Below are 20,978 nucleotides of genomic sequence, written 5' to 3'. Positions count from 1 at the left end.
GGTATCTCTAATTTTCTTGAAGAGATCTCTAGTCTTTCCCATTCTATTGTTTTCCTCTATTGTTTTCCTCTACTTCTTTGCATTGATCTCTGAGGAGGCTTTCTTATCACTTCTTGCTATTCTTTGGAACTCTGTATTCAGATGCTTATTATCTTTCCTTTTCTCCTTTGTTTTTCGCTACTCTTCTTTTCACAGCTATTTGTAAGTCCTCCTCAGACAGCCATTTTGTTTTTTTGCATTTATTTTCCATGGGGATGGTCTTGATCCCTGTCTCCTGTACAGTGTCACGACCCTCAGTCCATAGCTTATCAGGCACTCTGTCAATATTCATACCAATCCCAAAGAAAGGCAATACCAAAGAATGCTCAAACTACCACACAATTGCACTCATCTCACATGCTAGTAAAGTAATGCTCAAAATTCTCCAAGCCAGGCTTCAGCAATATGTGAACCGTGAACTTCCAGATGTTCAAGCTGGTTTTTAAAAAGGCAGAGGAACCAGAGATCAAATTGCCAACATCCACTGGATCATGGAAAAAGCAAGAGAGTTCCAGAAAAACATCTATTTCTGCTTTACTGACTATGCCAAAGCCTTTGACTGTGTGGATCACAACAAACTGTGGAAAATTCTGAAAGAGATGGGAATACCAGACCACCTGATCTGCCTCTTGAGAAACCTATATGCAGGTCAGGAAGCAACAGTTAGAACTGGACATGGAACAACAGACTGGTTCCAAATAGGAAAAGGAGTATGTCAGGGCTGTATATTGTCACCCTGCTTATTTAACTTATATACAGAGTATATCATGAGAAACGCTGAACTGGAAGAAGCACAAGCTGGAATCAAGATTGCCGGGAGAAATATCAATAACCTCAGAAATGCAGATGACACCACCCTTATGGCAGAAAGTGAAGAGGAACTAAAAAGCCTCTTGAAAGTGAAAGAGGAGAGTGAAAATGTTGGCTTAAAGCTCAACATTCAGAAAACGAAGATCATGGCATCTGACCCCATCACTTCCTGGGAAACAGATGAAGAAACAGTGGAAATCGTATCAGACTTTATTTTCTTGGGCTCCAAAATCACTGCAGATGGTGACTGCAGCCATGAAGTTAAAAGATACTTACTCCTTGGAAGGAAAGTTATGACCAACCTAGACAGAATATTAAAAAGCAGAGACATTACTTTGCCAACAAAGGTCCGTCTAGTCAAGGCTATGGTTTTTCCAGTGGTCATGTATGGATGTGAAAGTTAGACTGTGAAGAAAGCTGAGTGCTGAAGAATTGATGCTTTTGAACTGTGGTGTTGGAGAAGACTCTTGAGAGTCCCTTGGACTGCAAGGAGACCCAACCAGTCCATCCTAAAGGAGATCAGTCCTGGGTGTTCATTGGAAGGACTGATGTTGAAGCTGAAACTCCAATACTTTGGCCACCTCACAAGAAGAGTTGACTCATTGGAAAAGATCCTGATGTTGGGAGGGATTGGGGGCAGGAGGAGAAGGGTATGACAGAGGATGAGATTGCTGGATGGCATCACGGACTCAAGGGACATGAATTTGGGTAAACTCTGGAAGTTGGTGATGGATGGGAGGCCTGGCGTGCTCCGATTCATGGAGCCGCAGAGTCGGACATGACTGAGTGACTGAACTGAACACAACCAACTTAAACACAGTACGACCCAAATCATGCATCTCTCACTGATTTAAAAACTAGTTTTCTCTCCTTCATTCCTTGATATCTGTTATCCAATCACCCAAGAAGGAAGATTGATTGAGAACTTTACATTTTTCTTATTTCACTGTATTAAGTGTCTATTGCTTTTGTCTATCCTATACAATAACTTCTTCCAGAAAATGCATTTCTTACATTCCATGCCAATCATAGTATCCTCTCTCCTCTCTTCACAGGAGTGGTCTTGTGATCCATACAAAACAAATATGTAGAATATATCTATAATAGATGGATACTGAGAAAGAAAAGGGATTGTTCTTTAAGTTGCTTACCTGGAAGTATATAAATCTGTCATATGAAGAAAGCCTATTTAGCAGAATACACTCAATGTATAAGCAGAATTATGGTGAATAGGTGGAGATACAGCCTTGAATCTAATACTAAAGTCGAGTCCAATCTAGACTTTCCAGTTCTTTGTCACAATACATTTTATTTGTCCTTAAGCTAGTTTGAATTGGGCTTCCATGACTTTTATTATGCTAAAGAGCATAGTATTTAGCAAGAGTATTATGCTAAAGAGCTTTCAGTTTCCAAATCCTCTTGCTCTTAAATTCAAATGCCTCACATGCATTCTTTCCTTCTCTTCTATTACTGCTAAACCACCCAATGATTTCAAATCATTTTTCTATTACAACAGCTGCCATATGGCTCAGCTTGCTGCCAATCTATAGTTCATTCAATATATCCATCACATTGTTATCAGTTAGCTTACTAATAAAATGTGATATATTACTCTTTTCTTTAACTATCTTCAATGTTTCTCTATGACATACTGAACAAAGCCCTCACTTTTTAAAAGTCATGTAGTTGTTGTTTAGTCGCCCAGTCATGTCAGACACTTTGTGATCCCATGGACTGCGGCACACCAGGCCTTCCTATCCTTCACATCTCCCAAAGTTTACCCAAGTTCATGTCCATTGCATCAGTGATGCCATCCAGCCACCTAATCCTCTGACGCCCTCTTCTTCTGCCATCAATCCTCCCTAGCATCAGGGACTTTTCCAATGCGTCGGCTGTTTGCATCAGAAGACCAAAATACTGGAGTTTCAGCTTCAGCATCAGTCCTTCCAGTAAGTATTCAGGGTTGATTTCCCTTAAGATTGGTATGATTTCCTTGCTGTCCAAGGTACTTTCAGGAGTCTTCTCCAACACCATAATGTGAAGGCATCATTTTTTCAGCATGTAAGGTTACCCCAAATGAGTATGATGTAGTCTGAGATTACCATTCATTCACTTATTCATTCATTCCACAAATGTTTATTGAGCTCCACTTTTTTTTTTTTCCAGACATCATTCTGGATAGAGTTGACATGGTGATGACAAAATAGCTTACATCCTGGTGGGAAGATTACGACTCTTAACAACATCCTTCCATAGAATATGATCTGGTGTGATCTAAGGATAGTTGTATAAGCCTCTGCTCTTAGTTTGCTGTTCTTAGTTTTGGTTGATCTTCCCCACCTGCTTAAGAGCAAAATCCAGTTCTAAATTCTCTATTTGGTTGATCATTTAATAGTACTTATCTTTAAGTCTCCTTGGTGATTTATTTATTAGTCTTAATTAGTCTTATTTTACATAATTACTTCCAGGTCCTTCTTGCCATAAACAAAAACTTCTTGAGGGCAGGGAACAGATTGTATTCATTTTTGTACCCTTATCATGCTTAATGTAAAAGAAAAATTTTTTAATATTTATTTCACTGCTCCAGGTCTTAGTTGCAGCATGCGGGATCTTTGATCTTTAGTTGCAGCATGTGGGATCTAGTTCCCTAAGCAGGGATGGAACTCAGGCCCCCTGCATTAGGAGTGCAGGGTCTTAGCCACTGGAACACCAGGGATGTCCCCTCATCATGTTTTGCATATAATAAAGACTCTTCAAATTTGCTTTAATCATATCTGTTGAACAATCACTGTTGAAACATAAATGCAAAGAATACACCGTTTTATTGGGTTATTGTACCTATTATATAACAAGTTACCATAGATGCTTTTCATAGATGATTTAATGTTAAATCATTAAAAATAATCATAATTTTATGATGGTTAAATAAATTCTCATTTGCACTTATTTGATGTAAAATACAATATAAAAACAACAAAATGACCTGGTCATATTTCCAACAATTATTTCAGCTTTATCTGTCCTGGTGATTATAAAGGAAAAACAAGTATTTATGACATACATTGCTTCTGAGGGTGCTTTACTTTAAAAGGTCTTGGAAATCTAGTTTATAATTAAGCAAAAACTACAAAATAAACAGGAATAACAATTTACTAATTTTCCCCCATTTTCTCACTCCTTTCTGAAAAGGTGACTCTTAAGAAGAACAGGGGGCTCTTTGTTCCTAAGCCTTAGTTTTCTCATTTGCAAAATGTGGATAATAAAAACTAATCTTAATGAGATTGAGATTACATTTGTCTCTCATGGTAATGGTATATAATCTAGTACTCCGCTACTTACCATTTGAGTGACCTTGGCCTAGTTACATCACTTCTTTGAACTTTTTTCTCATTTGTACAGTGTAGCTAATATAATGTAGGTTTGTAGTGGGAATCAGATAAAAAATGACATGTGAAAACGTTTTTATAAAGTACTAGAAAATGTAAGGATAGTTATTTCCAAAGCAACTATCACTGGTTCAATTTTCCCTGTGACAGAATGTTGCATGTTCTTAGATAAAATATTATATGGAAGGTAACTCAATGTCTTTTCTCCATATCACTTCCTTCTCTCTGCATCTGCTTTCCTAGGGAAACAAGATATAGTTCTTCCTCTGTACTTGTCTAGGTTATAGAAAAGGCATTAGTGGCAAAGAATAGCAGTTGCCCTATGCTAGTCCCAATCATTCAAGAATAAGAGTTAATGAAATTTCTGCCCCTTCTACAAGTAAAAAAAAAAAAACAAAACAGTAACAATTCTTAAAACAGTCTTTTAGATGCTATATAAATAATGGATTTCTAAAGAGAACTTTCTCTAATAGTGAAAAAGCAATTTTTATATAATTACAACTAGATGATCGTGAATGTTTACTAACTGAAAATCATTCATTAAACTAAACTCAGCATATAATCTTCCCTGAACAAATTAGCAGTGTAATATAGCAGTTTTTATTATTAACATAAAAAACAGAAATAATAGTATACAGAAAAAAGAAAATAAGATATTTCCAGTTGTTGATCATTTTTTCTTAATTAACAATTTCTTAACCAATGAATGATAAAGTTAAATTAAGAGAGAAAGGGAGAAATTTCTAAAGTTGAATTTTTGCTTATTAACTTTCTAGGATGTAGTTATAAGGTATCTTAACTCTGTAATCCCCGTCAATAGTCTCTTCTGCAAATTAATAATTTACTAAACAAATGGCTGTCCTCTTGTTAGAGACCTAGAATTCAAAATCATGTTAAGGATAGGGACAAGTTATGCACATAAACCTGTTTTATTATTAAAGTGGAAGTGTTAGTTGATTAGTCGTGTCTGACTCTGCGAGCCCATGAACTGTAGCCTGCCAGGCTTCTTTGTCCATGGAATCCTCCAGGAAAGAATATTGGAGTGGGTAAGCCATTCCCTTCTCCAGGAGATCTTCCTGACCCAGGGATTGAACCCTGGTCTCCTGCATTGCGAGCAGATTCTTTACCATCTGAGTCATCAGGGAAGCCCATCAGCTCTGTTACTAAAGCTGGTCTCTGAAAAGGTATACATTTTAAAACTCATACCAATGAGGGCAGCATGAGCATTCCAGGATTCCAGAACAAAGTATATCAAAAAGTTGTTCTTAATTTGGTATGTGGCTTAATGCTATTTGGGGGCTTCCCTAGTGGCTCAGTTAGAGAAGGAAATGGCAACCCACTCCAGTGTTCTTGCCTGGAGAATCCCAGGGACGGGAGAGCCTGGTAGGCTGCCGTCTATGGGGTCGCACAGAGTCGGACATGACTGAAGCGACTTAGCAGCTAGTGGCTCAGATGGTGAAGAGTCTGCCTGCAATGTAGGAGATCTGCATTGGGTCAGATCTCCTGACCCTGGTCAGGAAGATCCCCTGGAGGAGGGAATGGCTAGCCACTCCAGTATTCTTGCCTGGAGAACTCCGTGGGCAGAGATGCCTGGTAGGCTACAGTCCATGGGGTTGAAAAGAGTCTGACACAACTGAGCAACTAACACACTTCCAATGCTATTTACTGAACTTGCTGTGTGGGTACGGTGAAATATCACACCCACAACACAAAACTAAATGTGACTGGAAGGATATGACATTGTTGCAACATTGTTGCATGCTGACACAAACCTTACACCTAGTCCAAATCCTCCTCTACAATTTTTATATTACTTGGATTTAGTGGAAACCCAGAAAATGATATAATGAATTTCCCCCCCAAAATAAACTCATTATGCATGCATCTTTTCAAGTCAAGGGGATTTAAATGGAGAGAAAGCAACTTACCATAACATCCACATAACACTATGGATAAAAAGTCATACTTTGGAGCCCCATTACAGAGGTTCAAATCCTGCTTCCACAATATACTAGCTGTGTAATCTAGGGCAAACTGCTTAACATCTCTGTGCATTAGTTTGTTCATAAGTGAAATCATGATAGTAAAACTCCATCTCATAGAGTTCTTGAGGATCCAATAAGTTGCTATCTGCATGGTAGTACTTGGAATACAGTACATGATATAAACCTTTGATAAATTAACAGAATTAATTATAAGAAATAGTGGGAAGAACTTACTGAGAAATTTCTACAGTTACCACTCTGCTTTTGTCAGTAATGAAAGCTATTTTTAAAAATTCTGAGAGATTTCCAATGCTGACTTTGAAATCTACAAGTATCCACTAAATATCTTCTGTGCCTAGTGTCTTGGGGACCCAAAATAAATTTATGTAGTTTCTGTGCCTCCTTAAGTTATTCTACACTAAATTTAGAATAAGGACTTGCCTGGTGGTAGAATAAATGCACACAGCGCAAAGTTCAAAGAAATATGCAACAGAAAACACTGGAGTGCCACATAAATTACTTGGTTTCAGTTCTGTTTACTATTCACAATTCAAGTGCTCTAAGATGTATACTAAGGAAAACGCCACTACCAATTGGGAATGCATTTATTTTGACATCTACGCAGTTGCTAAATACAATGACTCACATCAACAGACATTCTCCAGAAACAGCAATACTTCCCGTTCTTTCCGCTTGGGGTATCTGACAAAACCTGAGAGCAATCCCGCAAAACCACAGCGGATGAAAGTTGCACGGGAAACATCAAAGGGATAGTGACCGACGATCTAAGAACCGGGAGGAAAACGTGGTGGGCTAGGCGAATACCTGGATCTGGGACGCAAAGAGAGGCTCCGAACCACGATCGGAATTAGGGACGAGGTTGTTCCCATGGCTTGATACTGATCAGTCCGCAAAGCCCGGAGGCGAGAACCAAGGGGTTCCCCTCCTGTGCCCTGTCCTCCCAGACCGTGCGATCCTCTCGGACCGGCGGGGCTGTGGGGCCACGGAAGCTTCTGAGCGAGGAGCCGCCGCGATGCGGGGCACAAAGAATGCAACGCAAACCGCTTTAAGGCCTCCCGCGGCCCCGCTCCAGGGCATGACCAACGCCATCTAAGAGACGACAGGTTCCTGAAAGCTAACGGTCCCCACGCCGCCTCCCATATCTCTGGGATGGACATCCGAGAGTAAGCCCGGGCCACCACACGCCAGCCCCGTGGGCCGCTGAGGTGCCAGGCCGGGTTACCCGGACCGAGGCTCCCCTCAGCCCGCCGCCCGCGTCCCGGGCCGGCACGTCACTTCCGGCGCGCGCGCCCGCTGGCGAAGAGGGACAGGGTCCCGGGCCCGGGTGCGCGACTGCCCGGGGGCGCGCAGGGGGGGCGGGGCGGGGGAAGGGGGAGTGTCTGCCCGCCGCCGCCGCCGCCGCCGCTGCCACCGCCGTTGCCGCCGGGGCTGAGTTCGCTGAAGCCTTGGCTTCAGAGCCTGCCTAGTCTTCCCTCCCGTATTCTGGGCGCCAGCCCCAGGAGCACTGAGTGCTGTGACCGGTGTAGAAGCGGGAGCTGCCGTAGCCTGTGGAGCGGCGGGGACGGTGCCAGCCCCGCTTCCCTTCCCTTCCCTCACCCCTTCCTCCCATCGCCCCAGTCATGGGGAACGCGGCGACCGCCAAGAAAGGCAGCGAGGTGGAGAGCGGTGAGTCAAGGGCCGGGTCTGGGGGCTCGCTGGGCGGGCTGGCGCGGGGTCGGAGCCGGGAGGCCGCAGGCATGGTCCAGGCCTCAGCGGCCGCCGGGAACCACTCAAGGGGGCCCTGGGGACCAGCTGCCTTCCTCCTCCACTCCCTCCCCCCAGCTCCGGCGAGAGAGCTGAGCGTCGAGGGCCGGATGGAGAGGGCGAGGGAGGAGAGAGGTCCCCGTGACTCCCTTTTACACTAGAGCAGGGGGACTCCCAAGATTAGACACTTCCCCAAATATGGTCGGGATAAAGAAGTCTCGTGGACCATCCCAAGCCGTCTCTCCCTTCCCGCCCCCCGACCCCGTCCCCCGCTTTGGGAGCCACAGGTAGTGTTGTCTCTCTTCCCTCCATCACTTGGGTCTAACCCAATTTTATCATCAGGTGAGGGACTGCTGCTCTGGTTCTCCGCAGGTGAGGTTAATCCTAAATGGGTAACTGTTTTAGAGATCCTCCATCTCTTCAGGTTAGGAGCTGAAAATATATTAAGAGTGAGCAGCAACTTTTCCCATTAGAGAAAAAAAGCAGGACAGATTTGCCTTCTCTTAAGACATTCAAAAATTTGCTACAATGTCTAAAACTTAAAGGTTACTCCGAGTTGAAGTGCTTCCAGAATACCGTGGATTTCTTCTGAGAGCTGCAAGTGCAGGCACTCTGCACTTTACTGTATGGCCATATGGTTTTGTTTATTTATCTGTGAGTCTGTCTATTAGTCAATCAGTAAATCTGGATGGTTTTTGCCTTTGCCCAGTACAACTCAGATCTTATAGTTCAGAATGAACAGATAACAAGTATTTGTTTTGTCACTAGGAGTAAATGACATGTAAGCCCTTGAGGCAATGCCAGATGAATAGGAGATACCTGATGATTTATTCCAATTTGTGTAAACAGTATCTTTTAATGTTTCTGTGTTTGTAACGTGTTTTAAGTTAATTTCATAATTTAGTCTTCCTCCCACCCCAAATCAGGGCTTCTCTTATGGCTCAGCTGGTAAAGAATCCGCCTGCAATGCGGGAGACCTGGGTTCGATCCCTGGGTTGGGAAGATCCCCTGGAGAAGGGAAAGGCTACCCAGTATTCTGGCCTGTAGAATTCCATGGACAGTAAAGTCCATGGTGTTGCAGAGTCAGACACAACTGATAGACTTTCACTTCACTTCACTTCCCCCATATCAGTAAAGCAGGATCAATTTGGAAAGATCTAGTCATTCATTTTGTTTAATATGAATAGTTAGGTCAAATTATGTGGTTTGTGTTTCACCAATAAGATCTTGGTGTTAATTTTCAGGAGCTCCAGAAAAGTTGAATGTCTTCAATACGTGAGATGGACATTTTTAAAAAATAATGTAGAGGTGGAACTTCAGTGGTCTTTTTTCTTATAATTGCACAAATGTAACTTTATAGAAAGTATTAAAAATGAGGGAAGTGTAAAGAATTGTTTCTGCCTTTTGTCATTTTCCTAATTTGAAGTTCTATTAACATAAAGATAAAATATGTATTAATGTATTACAAAATGTGCTTGGTAATTGAATCGTATCAGTGATTTTTTTTATTAACAAGTACTGGCCTGTACAATGTTTATATTTTTAATGGTGATAGTAGACTCTTTTGTGATCTATATATTTCCATTATTAAGGTTATCAAACAATTTCTCCCCTAGACATTTGAAGCTCCTAGCTATGAGATAATCTTAGAATATTTACTGGAAACAGAATGGAAACTTTAAAAATGTTTGAGTAAATTCTTTCATAAGCTTTAACTGTTAGTGACAGCCTAGTTCTTAAGTATGTTAGCCAGCTTTTTATAGAAGTTTATTTATGGAAACTGAAGGTCATTATAGTAGTTTGAATACATATTCTGAAGTGATAAGAGAAAATAACTGTCTCACTGGACAATCATTTGAAATGTCACATGTTGATTAGTTTGTAATTTCATTTGGAGCAATGTTATCAGGTACATGTTGCTGCTGGTCTACCATGGTGAACAAAGACATTTTAATCTATGTATCTTAATATTTAATGAAAGAATAACTTATACCATTATATAGCTAACTGATTTGTATAGTTTTAAAAATTACTTTTGAAAATATATGGCTTTCAAAATTTGAATATTTAAACTTCAATATATGCCTTTCAGACTTTGAATGTAGTTATTTAAACCTGGCATGCTGTCATCCATGGGCCAAAGGGTAGGACACAACTGAGCAACTGAGTTGAATTTAAACTTCAACCAATACATAAAAGTGTAAGCTTTTAGAAATGTAAGTGGTCCTAGAGATCAACCTATGTAATCATTCCTTTTCAAAGCCAGAGAACTTGACCTTTGAAGAAGCAGGAGCTGAGATCATACTGTTAGTGATATCAGAGTAAGGAATTGAATCTGGTCCCCTGATCCATTCTGCATCACTAACTAATCAAGTAACACAAATATTTTCAAAGTGTCTACCAAGTGTATTAGTTTCATATGGAGACCCTGTAAGTAAAAGCTCAAGAAGTTTTACTATCTAATGTGAAAGAGAAAATATACATATAAAAGTTAACTGAAAAGCAAAATATGACAAATGCTAACATTATGGAATATGAGATTAAAACTCTGAAAACTACCAATAGGAAAGTGTTTGATTTGAAATGATTTAAAAATATCAGATCAGTTAGGATTTGAGGTTTGACTCATGCCTCATACAGGTGACTCTGGACCTTAGTTCTAAAAATATTCCAGAACAATAAAGTTGGGCATAAAAATATTTGAGAAGGGTCTTAGTTAGCTTGGACCATCTGGTGCTTATGTTATACTGTATTGAAATCTGTACTCCAATGCTTACTGTACTGCGCTCAGTCATGTCCAACTCTTTGTGACCCCATGGGCTGTAGGCCACCAGACTCCTCTGTCCATGGAATTTTCCAGGCAAGAATATTGGAGTGGGTTGCTATTTCCTTCTCCAGGCGATCTTCTCGACCCGGGGATTGAATGCATGTCTCTTTTGCGTCTTCCCCATTAGCAGGTGGATCCTTTACCACTGTGCCACCTGGGAAGCCCAACATTAAGTTGGGTACCTATTCTACTGTGGTAAACTGGGAAATTGTATTGAGATGTCTTAAAACTTAATGAAAGAGCAACTCTTACTTTTACATACCTGCTTGTTTTGTATATTTAAAAAAAAGTTATTCTCATAAATATCAGTCAGTTCAGTTGCTCAGTTGTGTCCTGCTCTTTGTGACCGCATGGACTGTAGCACGCCAGGCTTCCCTGTCCATCACCAACTCCTGGAGCTTGGTCAAACACATGTCCATCGAATCGGTGATGCCATCCAACTGTTTCATCCTGTCATCCCCTTCTCCTAAATATAGTAAATAAATATAGGAGTCTTCTCATAAATATAGGGGTCTCAAAATTTGAATGTAGTTATTTAAACGTCAGCTAATAGGCAGAAGTATAAATTTTAGAAAAATAAGTGAACATATAAAATTCTCTGAGAAATTTTAAACTTGTCATTCAAAATTGTTTCACTTATCCTGTCTTTCACTTTATTCACAGTCCCCAACATAAAAATCATGTCACCTATTTTGACCTGAAAGTTTTTTTTAATTTCATGAAAAAAAAAGAAAAGCCACACACACACATAGTGGATTTCCGTTCCCCTCGCATGTTGCCTGTGGGCTTTATGTGTAACACTGTCAGAACCATGGTGCTGAGGCCTGTGGTTACAGTGTTGGTAGAGGTTTGGATGCACATTCTTCTGTGACTGCAAGTGCTAGAGCCACTAGTGTTCATACAATGATTTTTATTTTTATGTTTTCCAGAGTGTTTCTCTGTCTTAAGAACTTTTGAAGATGAAGCTAAAGAAAGTCACCCACTAGTAGACTAGGTTCAACCAAAATGTAGGTTTCATAAAAACCAGCATTTTTTAAGGGTTTACTATGTGCCAGATTCTTTCAAGTTTGCATGCATGATTTTCTTAATCTTTTCAGCTATATAACATAGTTCAGTTATTCTCCATTTTATATTATAGATGAGAAAAAGGAGGCTCAGAGAGCCTAAATGACTTGCCTAAGGTTGCACAGCTCGTTCAGTGAAAGGGTAACATTTGAACTAGGCAGGTTAACCTTAGAACCTGAAATCCTAACCACTGTGCAAACATCCTCTGTATGTAACAGAAAAGCTTATTCTCAGACACACAGAATAGCTTAGACTTCACTTTAATCAGTATTATTATAGGAAATTTTGGTTGTTTTCAATAGTGACTATTTGGATATAATAGATATCTTAAATGAAAGTTATTTTTTTTTCCTTGTGCTGTCTTCTAGATTCAATTTCTATAAAATGAGGATGAAGGATTAAATTACCTTGAAAGTCTTTTCAGATTTAATATGGTATAATTTCAGAGTAAGCCATAGAAAATTGATTTTATATACTTAAACCTTCATTAATATTTGTATTTAATTTTTTCTTCTCATTCATATATGTATAGTTTCCCTTTCTGTGAAATAGCCAATTGAAAAATTACTTTTTGAACTTGTACTGCCATTTTAAAAGTATTTGGAAATTTGCATTTTATACCATGGTTTGCATGGTTTGGCACTATCCGATCAGACTTTCTGCTGTGATAGAAATGTTCCTATCTATATTGTCTTCTGTGGTTGCCACTAACTGCCTGCAGCTATTGAGCACTTGAAATGTAACCAGGGCAACTGAGAAACTGAATTTTTAACTTACATGCGGCAGTTAGTGTTTGATATATTGGACAGCACAGGTTTAGAGCATAGCAGAGTTTAGAGCATGGTGGTGGTGGTGATTTAGTCGCTAAGTCGTGTCCGACTCTTGCGACCCCATGGACTGTAGCCTGCCAGGCTCCTCTATCTATGGGATTCTCCAGGCAAGAATACTGGAATAGGTTGCCCTTTCCTTCTCCAAGTTTAGAGCATAGCATGTAATAAAAACACCAACCTATCTTTCCATCATCTTTGTAATTTGTAGATCCTCACAAGTGTTCATATATGAACAAAATGCTATATTTATATTTTCTCATACTAGACATTAACTTATTTCTTCAGTTTTTCCTCTAAATAAGCTTTTACAAACCTAGTGAACTAGTAATTTGTATATAATCTGTAGAGTTAGGTACAAAGTTAATTTCCTTATTGGACTCTACTAGAAGTAGAATTTTTTAGTTTTTAATACTGGAACTCAGTGAATATATTTCAATGAAAATTTTTATAGCTTTGAATAAGAACAAATTTAGTGATCTCATATCTTATTCATGTCTTTAAACTTTCAGTTAGTTTTTAAAGGAAAATTGGTAACGTTCCATTTTGATAGATTCGCAGAATTTTGAAATAATCTTCATTAGTTTAAAAAATAAAATCAAAACAAACAGCCACACTATTTGGATGATAAATACATTTTATTAATATCACATTCAGTTCCATGATTCTGTGATTCAATTTTGTGCAGATTATTTACTGTATAAAGTTACCTCCTGTTCATGAGTCATTTTTCCCATTCTCCTGGTCAGTGTCCTGCACTTAGGATATTGTTGCTTTTCATTGCCAGCAACAGGATAATTAGAGCCATGAAAGCTAGTTTAGAAAAGTAAGCCATGGCTGAGTGGCAGAAGCAGCACATGAAAAGATCCTAAGTAAGTCAGCATATAGCTATTAAGATTCTTTCAGATAGTGTATGCTAAGTTACTTCGGTCATGTCCCACTCTTTGTGACCCCATGGACTGTAGCCTGCCAGGCTCCTCTGACCATGGGATTCTCCAGGCAAGAATACTGGAATGGGTTGCCATGCCCTCCTCCAGGGGTTGGAAAGGGATTGAACCTGCGTCTTTTACCTCTCGTGCATTGGCAGGTGGGTTCTTTCCCACTAGCCCTAGCTGGGAAGCCCAGATAGTCAGGAGTTGACCATAATCATTCTCATATTCCATTAAATTAATAAAATAAGTAATTAGTATAGTTTATAAAATTGTCTGTATACTTATGTGATAATAAATGCTAGTACACATATATGTCCAAATTTCCTCAAAGGAATAAATCTTAGGTTTTTAGTGGGGAAAGAAGAAAACTACGTTAAATAGAAAAATGTGGAATTTATGCGAGGTAAATATACCTAGGTGAGTACCATATAATATTCAGTATTTTTCTTAATTTAAAAAATATTCCTTCAAGAGTATCTTCTATTGTTCTTTTCTTTGTTCATTCAGTCATGCTTTCATTTATTCATTCTAATATATTGAGTGCCTAAAACATGACAGACTTTATGCAAGTCTGTGGGAATAAAGATTGAACAGGACCCAGTACCTGCTCCAGAATGCCCGTATTTCAGAAGAGGGAGACAGACATGTCAACAACTTAATTAAAAAAAAAACAAAAAACAAAAAACAACTGTTAAAAATGGCTTCTTGAGTTCACTGGGGGAACCAGTAGAAAGTATAGTCATTTCCACTGAGGTGGGTGGGGAATGAAGTCCAAAAAGGACTTTAAAGAAGAGGTGAGCCCTGGGTTGAGCATTGAAAACGGTAAGTGTTCAACAGTAGAATTACAGGAAGAAGTGTGTTCTGAGAAGACAGAACACACAGAGTGAGCAAAGATCTAGAGGGTTGAAACAGCATGACATATTCTAGGAAGAAAGTAAGTTGTTCATTATGACTAAAAAGGACAGGGTTGGTGGTAGGGAAGAGGGGAGATTGTACGATGCAAGATTAGACTCAAGAAATGGACAGAGACCATAAAATGCAGAGTTTAAATTTCATCCTATGGGATAAAACTATCAAAGCTACTGTGGACTCTGAAATAAGAGAAAGATATGATAAAATTTGGATTTTAGAGAGATTATTTAGATGGTGATGTGAAAATGGCATATGGAACAAGTGAAGTGGAGGCAGGAAATCTATTAGAAGACTCTCTCTCTCAAGTGAGGGACTTTGAGGGTCTGGATCAAGATGGTAAAGGTAGGGTACAGGAAGGACCTAAAATGTAAGAAATTTGGAAACTAAAAATGAGCAGACTATGCTTTACTGATTGCATTTGGGAAATGAAGTAAAGGAGGGATTGGGAGTAACTCCCAAGTTTTTAGCTTCTTTGCCTTGGTGGGTGGGTTGTGATGCCAGTAATGGAGTCAGGAAATAAATATAAGGGAAGAAACAGATTTGGGGGGGGCATGTTGAACCTAGGGTGCCTATGGAATTTCTGAGAAATGATATCTGATTGGTTATTTCATATATGGATTGTCTATAATTCTCTCAACCGTGGGGGAAAAATGACCTTGGATGATCGGATGCTCTTTTCTGATCATCTCAGGGGATCGGAGCATCTCAGTTTGCTCCCCTTCTAAGGCCAGCTGTTTAGAATCTATAGAACTGTGTATGACATCTGATGTAACTTCTATAAATTAAGAACTGTAGAAACCAAAAGTTTAGCTTTTTTTGAAAAAAGTAAAAGCCAGAGCACTGATGAGAACAGTGTAAGTTTTAAAGAAACAAAATTAAAGTCAGATAAAATGTGTTACTTTCATAATTAAAGTATGCATCCTGTAAGCTATTGAACTTTGTAGAGTCATGTGGAGTAGCAGAAAAACATGTAAAATATTGTACCAACATATATTGTACTAAGTATCAATATTCTTCTCCCAGAGATCTTTAAAATAGATATTGAAAAGTTAAAGTGTGATTTAATAGTAAGAGTATGAACTCAGAATAAGAAAAATCTAAATTCTATCTTCTAATTCTTTCCATTAGTTCACTTTAGATAAGTGTTTTAATACCTCCAAGCTGTACTATAAAATTAAGGACAAATTTGTTACAGAGGTTATGATCTTTTCTGGCCTTATAGTTCAGTGATTTCCATATATGTTTATTAAAAGAAAGAAGGTTTATTTTTAAAGTAGCAAGACTTGAGAATTAAAGACTATCACAAAATTATGTGGGTAGAGAATTGGCAAATGAGCCTCAGTGTAAGCAAATACACAGTAATATATTTAGGGGAAATTTTTTGATCTGTACTTAAAGAATTATAGTTTCTGAATTTTGGCCTAAGAAACAAATTTTGAATCACTGTATTGATCTTTGAAAATATTCTCATGTTCTACTGTAGGTAAAGAGACCATCTAAATATTGGTCATCAGGGGAGTAGATTCGAAACAAGACATAAAACATTCTATTCTTAGTGAAAAACCCTTAGGATGTTATGTGTAGTATTGATGTTTTGTGTATAGCAGAAGTGGAGAAAAGTTAAAATCAGGGACAGCTAATGGGAGCAAGAGAATCGAACATCTGTTGTTTAAGGATAAACTAAAAACAAACCTGGAACTCTTTATTCTGTAATAGGTCTACATGATTGAAGTATATAAACCAAATAGTATGGGTAGAGAAAATTGTTCAGATCAGATCAGATCAGTCGCTCAGTCGTGTCCGACTCTGTGCGACCCCATGAATCGCAGCACACCAGGCCTACCTGTCCATCACCAACTCCCGGAGTTCACTGAGACTTACGTCCATGGAGTCAGTGATGCCATCCAGCCATCTCATCTTCTGTCGTCCCCTTCTCCTCCTGCCCCCAATCCCTCCCAGCACCAGAGTCTTTTCCAATGAGTCAGCTCTTCGCATGAGGTGGCCAAAGTACTGGAGTTTCAGCTTCAGCATCATTCCCTCCAAAGAAATCCCAGGGCTGATCTCCTTCAGAATGGACTGGTTGGATCTCCTTGCAGTCCAAGGGACTCTCAAGAGTCTTCTCCAACACCACAGTTCAAAAGAAAAAAAGAGTAAAAAAAAAAGCATCAATGTTTTCCAGCAATTTTTAGGTTACTAAAGATACTAGCTGAATTTATAAAAACAAATGCTTTTAAGCACAATCTTGTGTTTAAAGGTAAAAGCATTTGTTTTTATAAATTCAGCTAGTATCTTTAGTAACCTAAAAATTGCTGGAAAACATTAATGCTTTTTTTTTTTACTCTTTTTTTCTTTTTTTTTGTAGATTTTGTAACCCTTTCAGTCCCTTACAGCTTCAAAAATGCTCATCAATAGTAACAAATAGACTTCTTTCTCGTTAATATTGAGGTTATACTGCTACTGCTAAGTCGCTTCAGTCGTGTCCGACTCTGTGTGACCCCATAGACGAAAGCCCACCAGGCTCCCCCATCCCCAGGATTCTCCAGGCAAGAACACTGGAGTGGGTTGCCATTTCCTTCTCCAACGCAAGAAAGTGAAAAGTAAAATGAAGTCGCTCAGTCGTGTCCGACTCTTCACGACCCCATGGACTGCAGCCCACCAGGCTCCTCCGCCCATGGGATTTTCCAGGCTAGAGTACTGGAGTGGGGTGCCATCGCCTTCATAATGCAAATAATAAATTATTTCCCCTGATTGAAGGTGTAACTTAAATTGCTTAAATAGAAATGGAGATATAGCTTAAATTTTTATATTTTAATGTATTATAATTCGTCTATTCATTTATATATATTTTTTATTTTGGAGGAGGGTCATGAAGGAGATAGAGAGTTGCCTGCTTGTTGCTCATAGTATAGTGAAAGCTTTAAATAAGCAAATGTACAAACACGAGAATTTTGTTGGAAGTACAGTATAGAGTATTTCCTGTGGTAATAATTTGGCTTTTCACTTTTTGATTATAATATAAATTAGATTCAGTAATGTTCTGTATCTTTGTGGATAGTTTTCTGAACCAAATTTGGGACTCCTTTAGAGAAATGAAATAATTGACAGTTCACAGTGAGGGCTGATTCTGTGGCACATTTGACATTAGGACTGCCTCACAAAATCCAATGTAAATTCCCTATCTTTAGCTGACTTGCTATTAAAAGGTATAAAGTCCCAGGCTTTATGGCCATTGTTTTAAGGTTGTATTCCCTGTTGCCTACTGTTCATATAATGTTAACTTTTCAATGACTTAAAACTTTTGTTTTCTAGTAAAACAACTGTTGAATCTAAACCTGTAAGTCCTTGGGAAATCTGTAATATCTGTATTATCCATCTGGACCTTGACTCAAAAAATTAAAGATATTGTGTTGAGATCTCATTATTTTGGGGTCCTACTTAATAAAATAAGTATTCAATTTCTGTACCACTTATTCGAGTAGAAGACTATAGAGCATCAGCAGACCACTGTGGTATGTGAGCCACAAAGTTGAGAGAACATGTTTGTACAGATGTTACTTAGCTTCTTTTGTAAGAGTCAGTTCTGTTTATAATTTAGCTCCTCCTATTCTAGTTCAGCTTGCTAGATGTATCATGGATAGTAAGTAGTCAAGCTGGAATTTGAACCTAGGCAGTGTGGCTCTAGAGTCTGTGTTCTTAACCACCATGTCATATTAGCTACTTCATTAAAAATTTATAAATGCTTTAGTTATCTCTTTCATAATAATCTTACCAGTGCTAGAAAACTCAGTCCTATATTAGCAAGGGTTCTGCCAGAGAAACATTGTTCATAGGCTATATATTAAGAGCTATACTGCAAGTTGGGGGCTGGCTAGGCAAGTCTGAAATCCATGGGGTAGATTGTCAGGAAGAGCATACTGGAACTCTCAGATATAGGCTGAAGCTGCAGTCCACAGGCTGACTTCAGGGAGGCTTCAGTTTTGCTCTTCCAAGACCTTTCAGTTGATTGAATCAGACCCACTCAGTTTATCTAGGATAATCTTCTTTATTTCAAGTGACCTGATTATGGACTTTTCATCACATCTACAAAATACCTTCACAGCAACACCTAGATTAGTATTTGATTATCTGAAGACTGTGCCCTAGCCAGATTTATCTCAGACATCTTTTTCTTTTTTAACCCTGAGCTGGAGGGTGGGGGAAGCTTTTCCTTTTCCTAAGCCAGAAATGGAACTTTCTATTTTATTGTCAGTCTTCATTTATTTATTAATCACTCTTGGACCTCCTCAACATCAGCACCCCCAGCCCCCCTTGCTATTACCACAGCTAAAGATTTCAAATGTTTTGCTAGAGAAGGCATTTATATGAACCATGTTATCTTTAAAGTAGAATTTAAAAAAATAAACAGGAGTCTCAAAATAAAAGGCAGAGAAAGATTGAACCAGAAAACTGATAGTGAGATTAGTTACTATATTTGAGCATAAAATTTAGCACTTTTTACATGGCAAGGGAGTTACACAGTATAGAACCTCTTTTGAATTCACTGAAATTCTAACAGGAATTCAGTATTGAATTCTAACAGAAATTTAATCTATCTAAAAACAAGGAGCTTTGGTCTACATAATTCATAAGATAACTATTGTTTAATAAAAGAGAGAAATCTCTCTAGAATCCTAGATACAAGAAGGAGGGTTTCAGAAAGTTGCCTGCAGTTATTACTACTTTTGGGGGAGTAATTCTTATTTGGGGGTAATAATAATAGTGTAGTACTTATAATGTACCAGACAGTATCATAAGTGCTTTAATCCCATTTATTTTATCTGATCCACCTCACAGCCCAATGTGGTCTGTAATTTCATTAACACCATTTGCAGGTGAAGAAACTGAAGCAGTTAACTAATTTGCCCAATAGCATATAAACTGGGATTCAAATTCAAGTAGTCTTGGCTGCTCAGTCACTTCAGTTGTGTCTGACTCTTAATAATCCTATGTAGCCTGCCAGGTTCCTCTGTCTATGGGATTTTCCAGGCAAGAATATTGAAGTGGGTAGCTGTGCCCTCCTCCAGGGGATCTTCCTGACTCAGGGATTGAACCCATATCTCTTATGTCTCCTGCATTGGCAGGTGGGTTCTTTACTATTAGTGCCACTTGGGAAGCCCAAGTAGTCTTTAGAACCTGCAGTTTTAACCATTACCTAATCTGCCATCTATAGTATACATTGTACTTTTTTCATTTTTATGTCATGAATTTTCCCATACAGTCAGATGTCATTCTGTAGGGAATTTTTAACGTACAGTGTGTTAAATTTATTAAAATAATAACATTTATAGAACTATTTCTTAACTCTTCACTTCAATAGTAACCATTCTCCCTACTTCCAATAGCATTGATTAGTTTTGGTTACTTTATAAATGCAATCATACACTGGGTAATCTTTTGTGTCTGATTCATCCCTACTGTTGAGTATAGTTAGAAACTGTCCATTCTCTTGGCTGTATTGTATTCTATTGTTTGAGTATATCACAATTTACTCATTCTGTGTTGTTATATGTTAAGTTTCTATTTGAAGGCTATTATAATGGTGCTCCTCTAAACATTCTGGTACATGTATACAGGTGAACATATGTATGAATTTCTATTGAGTATATACATAGTTGTAGAATTCAGTTTTAATAGATATGGTTAATAGTCTTCTGAGGTTGTGGTGCCAATTTGCATTACTATCAGCATTGTATGAGCCTTCTCATGTTGTACAATCTCAACAACTTTTGGGTTTTCTTTCCTTTTTTACTGTAGCAAAATACTTGTGTTCCATTGTATGATTATGTACTATCTTTTAAAAAAGGCAGCTCCTGTTGTTGGACATTTAAGTTGTTTTCATTCTTTTTTGAAAAGTGTTGAGATTAGTATTATTGTAGATTTATTTTTTAAGACTCCTGATACATGTTTTCTATGTACATAAATGTACAAAAACATGAGGGTTTGTTTCATTGAAATACAAGAATGTTACTGTAACTTTTAGATTTTTAGTTACTCAGTGTAAAATAGCATCTCATATTTTTCAGTTGATTTTATTGCCCGCAAAAGTTGAACTTTCTGTTTTTTAGTCATTTTTGTATTTTTAATGAGTAACCTGTGCTTATATTTCAGTTGAAATATTTGAGTGTCTTTATTACCATTATTAACCTTTTTCTGGCTCTGTGTTATAAACTTTTCCTATTTATCTTTCAGCTTTACAAAAATTTAAATTTTTATGTAATCAAAAGTATGTTTCACAGTTTTTATCTTTGGTATCATGCTTTAAAAGACCTACTCATATTTTCAACTATTCAATTCCACTCTCTTCTTCCACTTTATGTATGTATATGTGTACATATATACATGTACTATATGTATATGTGTACATATATACATGTACTATATGTATATGTGTA

At 38.3% G+C, this 20,978-nt stretch overlaps 1 protein-coding gene across 1 annotated transcript in view; it reads left to right on the top strand.

Moving 5' to 3' along the window:
• The first annotated feature begins 7,569 nt into the window (after nucleotides 1-7,569).
• PRKACB (protein kinase cAMP-activated catalytic subunit beta) overlaps nucleotides 7,570-20,978 on the top strand; it is a 143,676-nt gene continuing 130,267 nt past the window's right edge. Inside the window, exon 1 of the mRNA XM_027536722.1 lies at nucleotides 7,570-7,906. Coding sequence (XP_027392523.1) covers nucleotides 7,861-7,906 — 46 coding nt within the window. The 5' untranslated portion in view covers nucleotides 7,570-7,860. The remainder of the gene's footprint in view (nucleotides 7,907-20,978) is intronic.

This window comes from Bos indicus x Bos taurus, chromosome 3 (genome assembly GCF_003369695.1).
Source record: "Bos indicus x Bos taurus breed Angus x Brahman F1 hybrid chromosome 3, Bos_hybrid_MaternalHap_v2.0, whole genome shotgun sequence".
In the NCBI taxonomy this organism is placed as follows: domain Eukaryota; kingdom Metazoa; phylum Chordata; class Mammalia; order Artiodactyla; family Bovidae; genus Bos; species Bos indicus x Bos taurus.
Note: the sequence above shows the minus strand (reverse complement) of the source record. Positions and strands in the feature narration are given on the sequence as shown.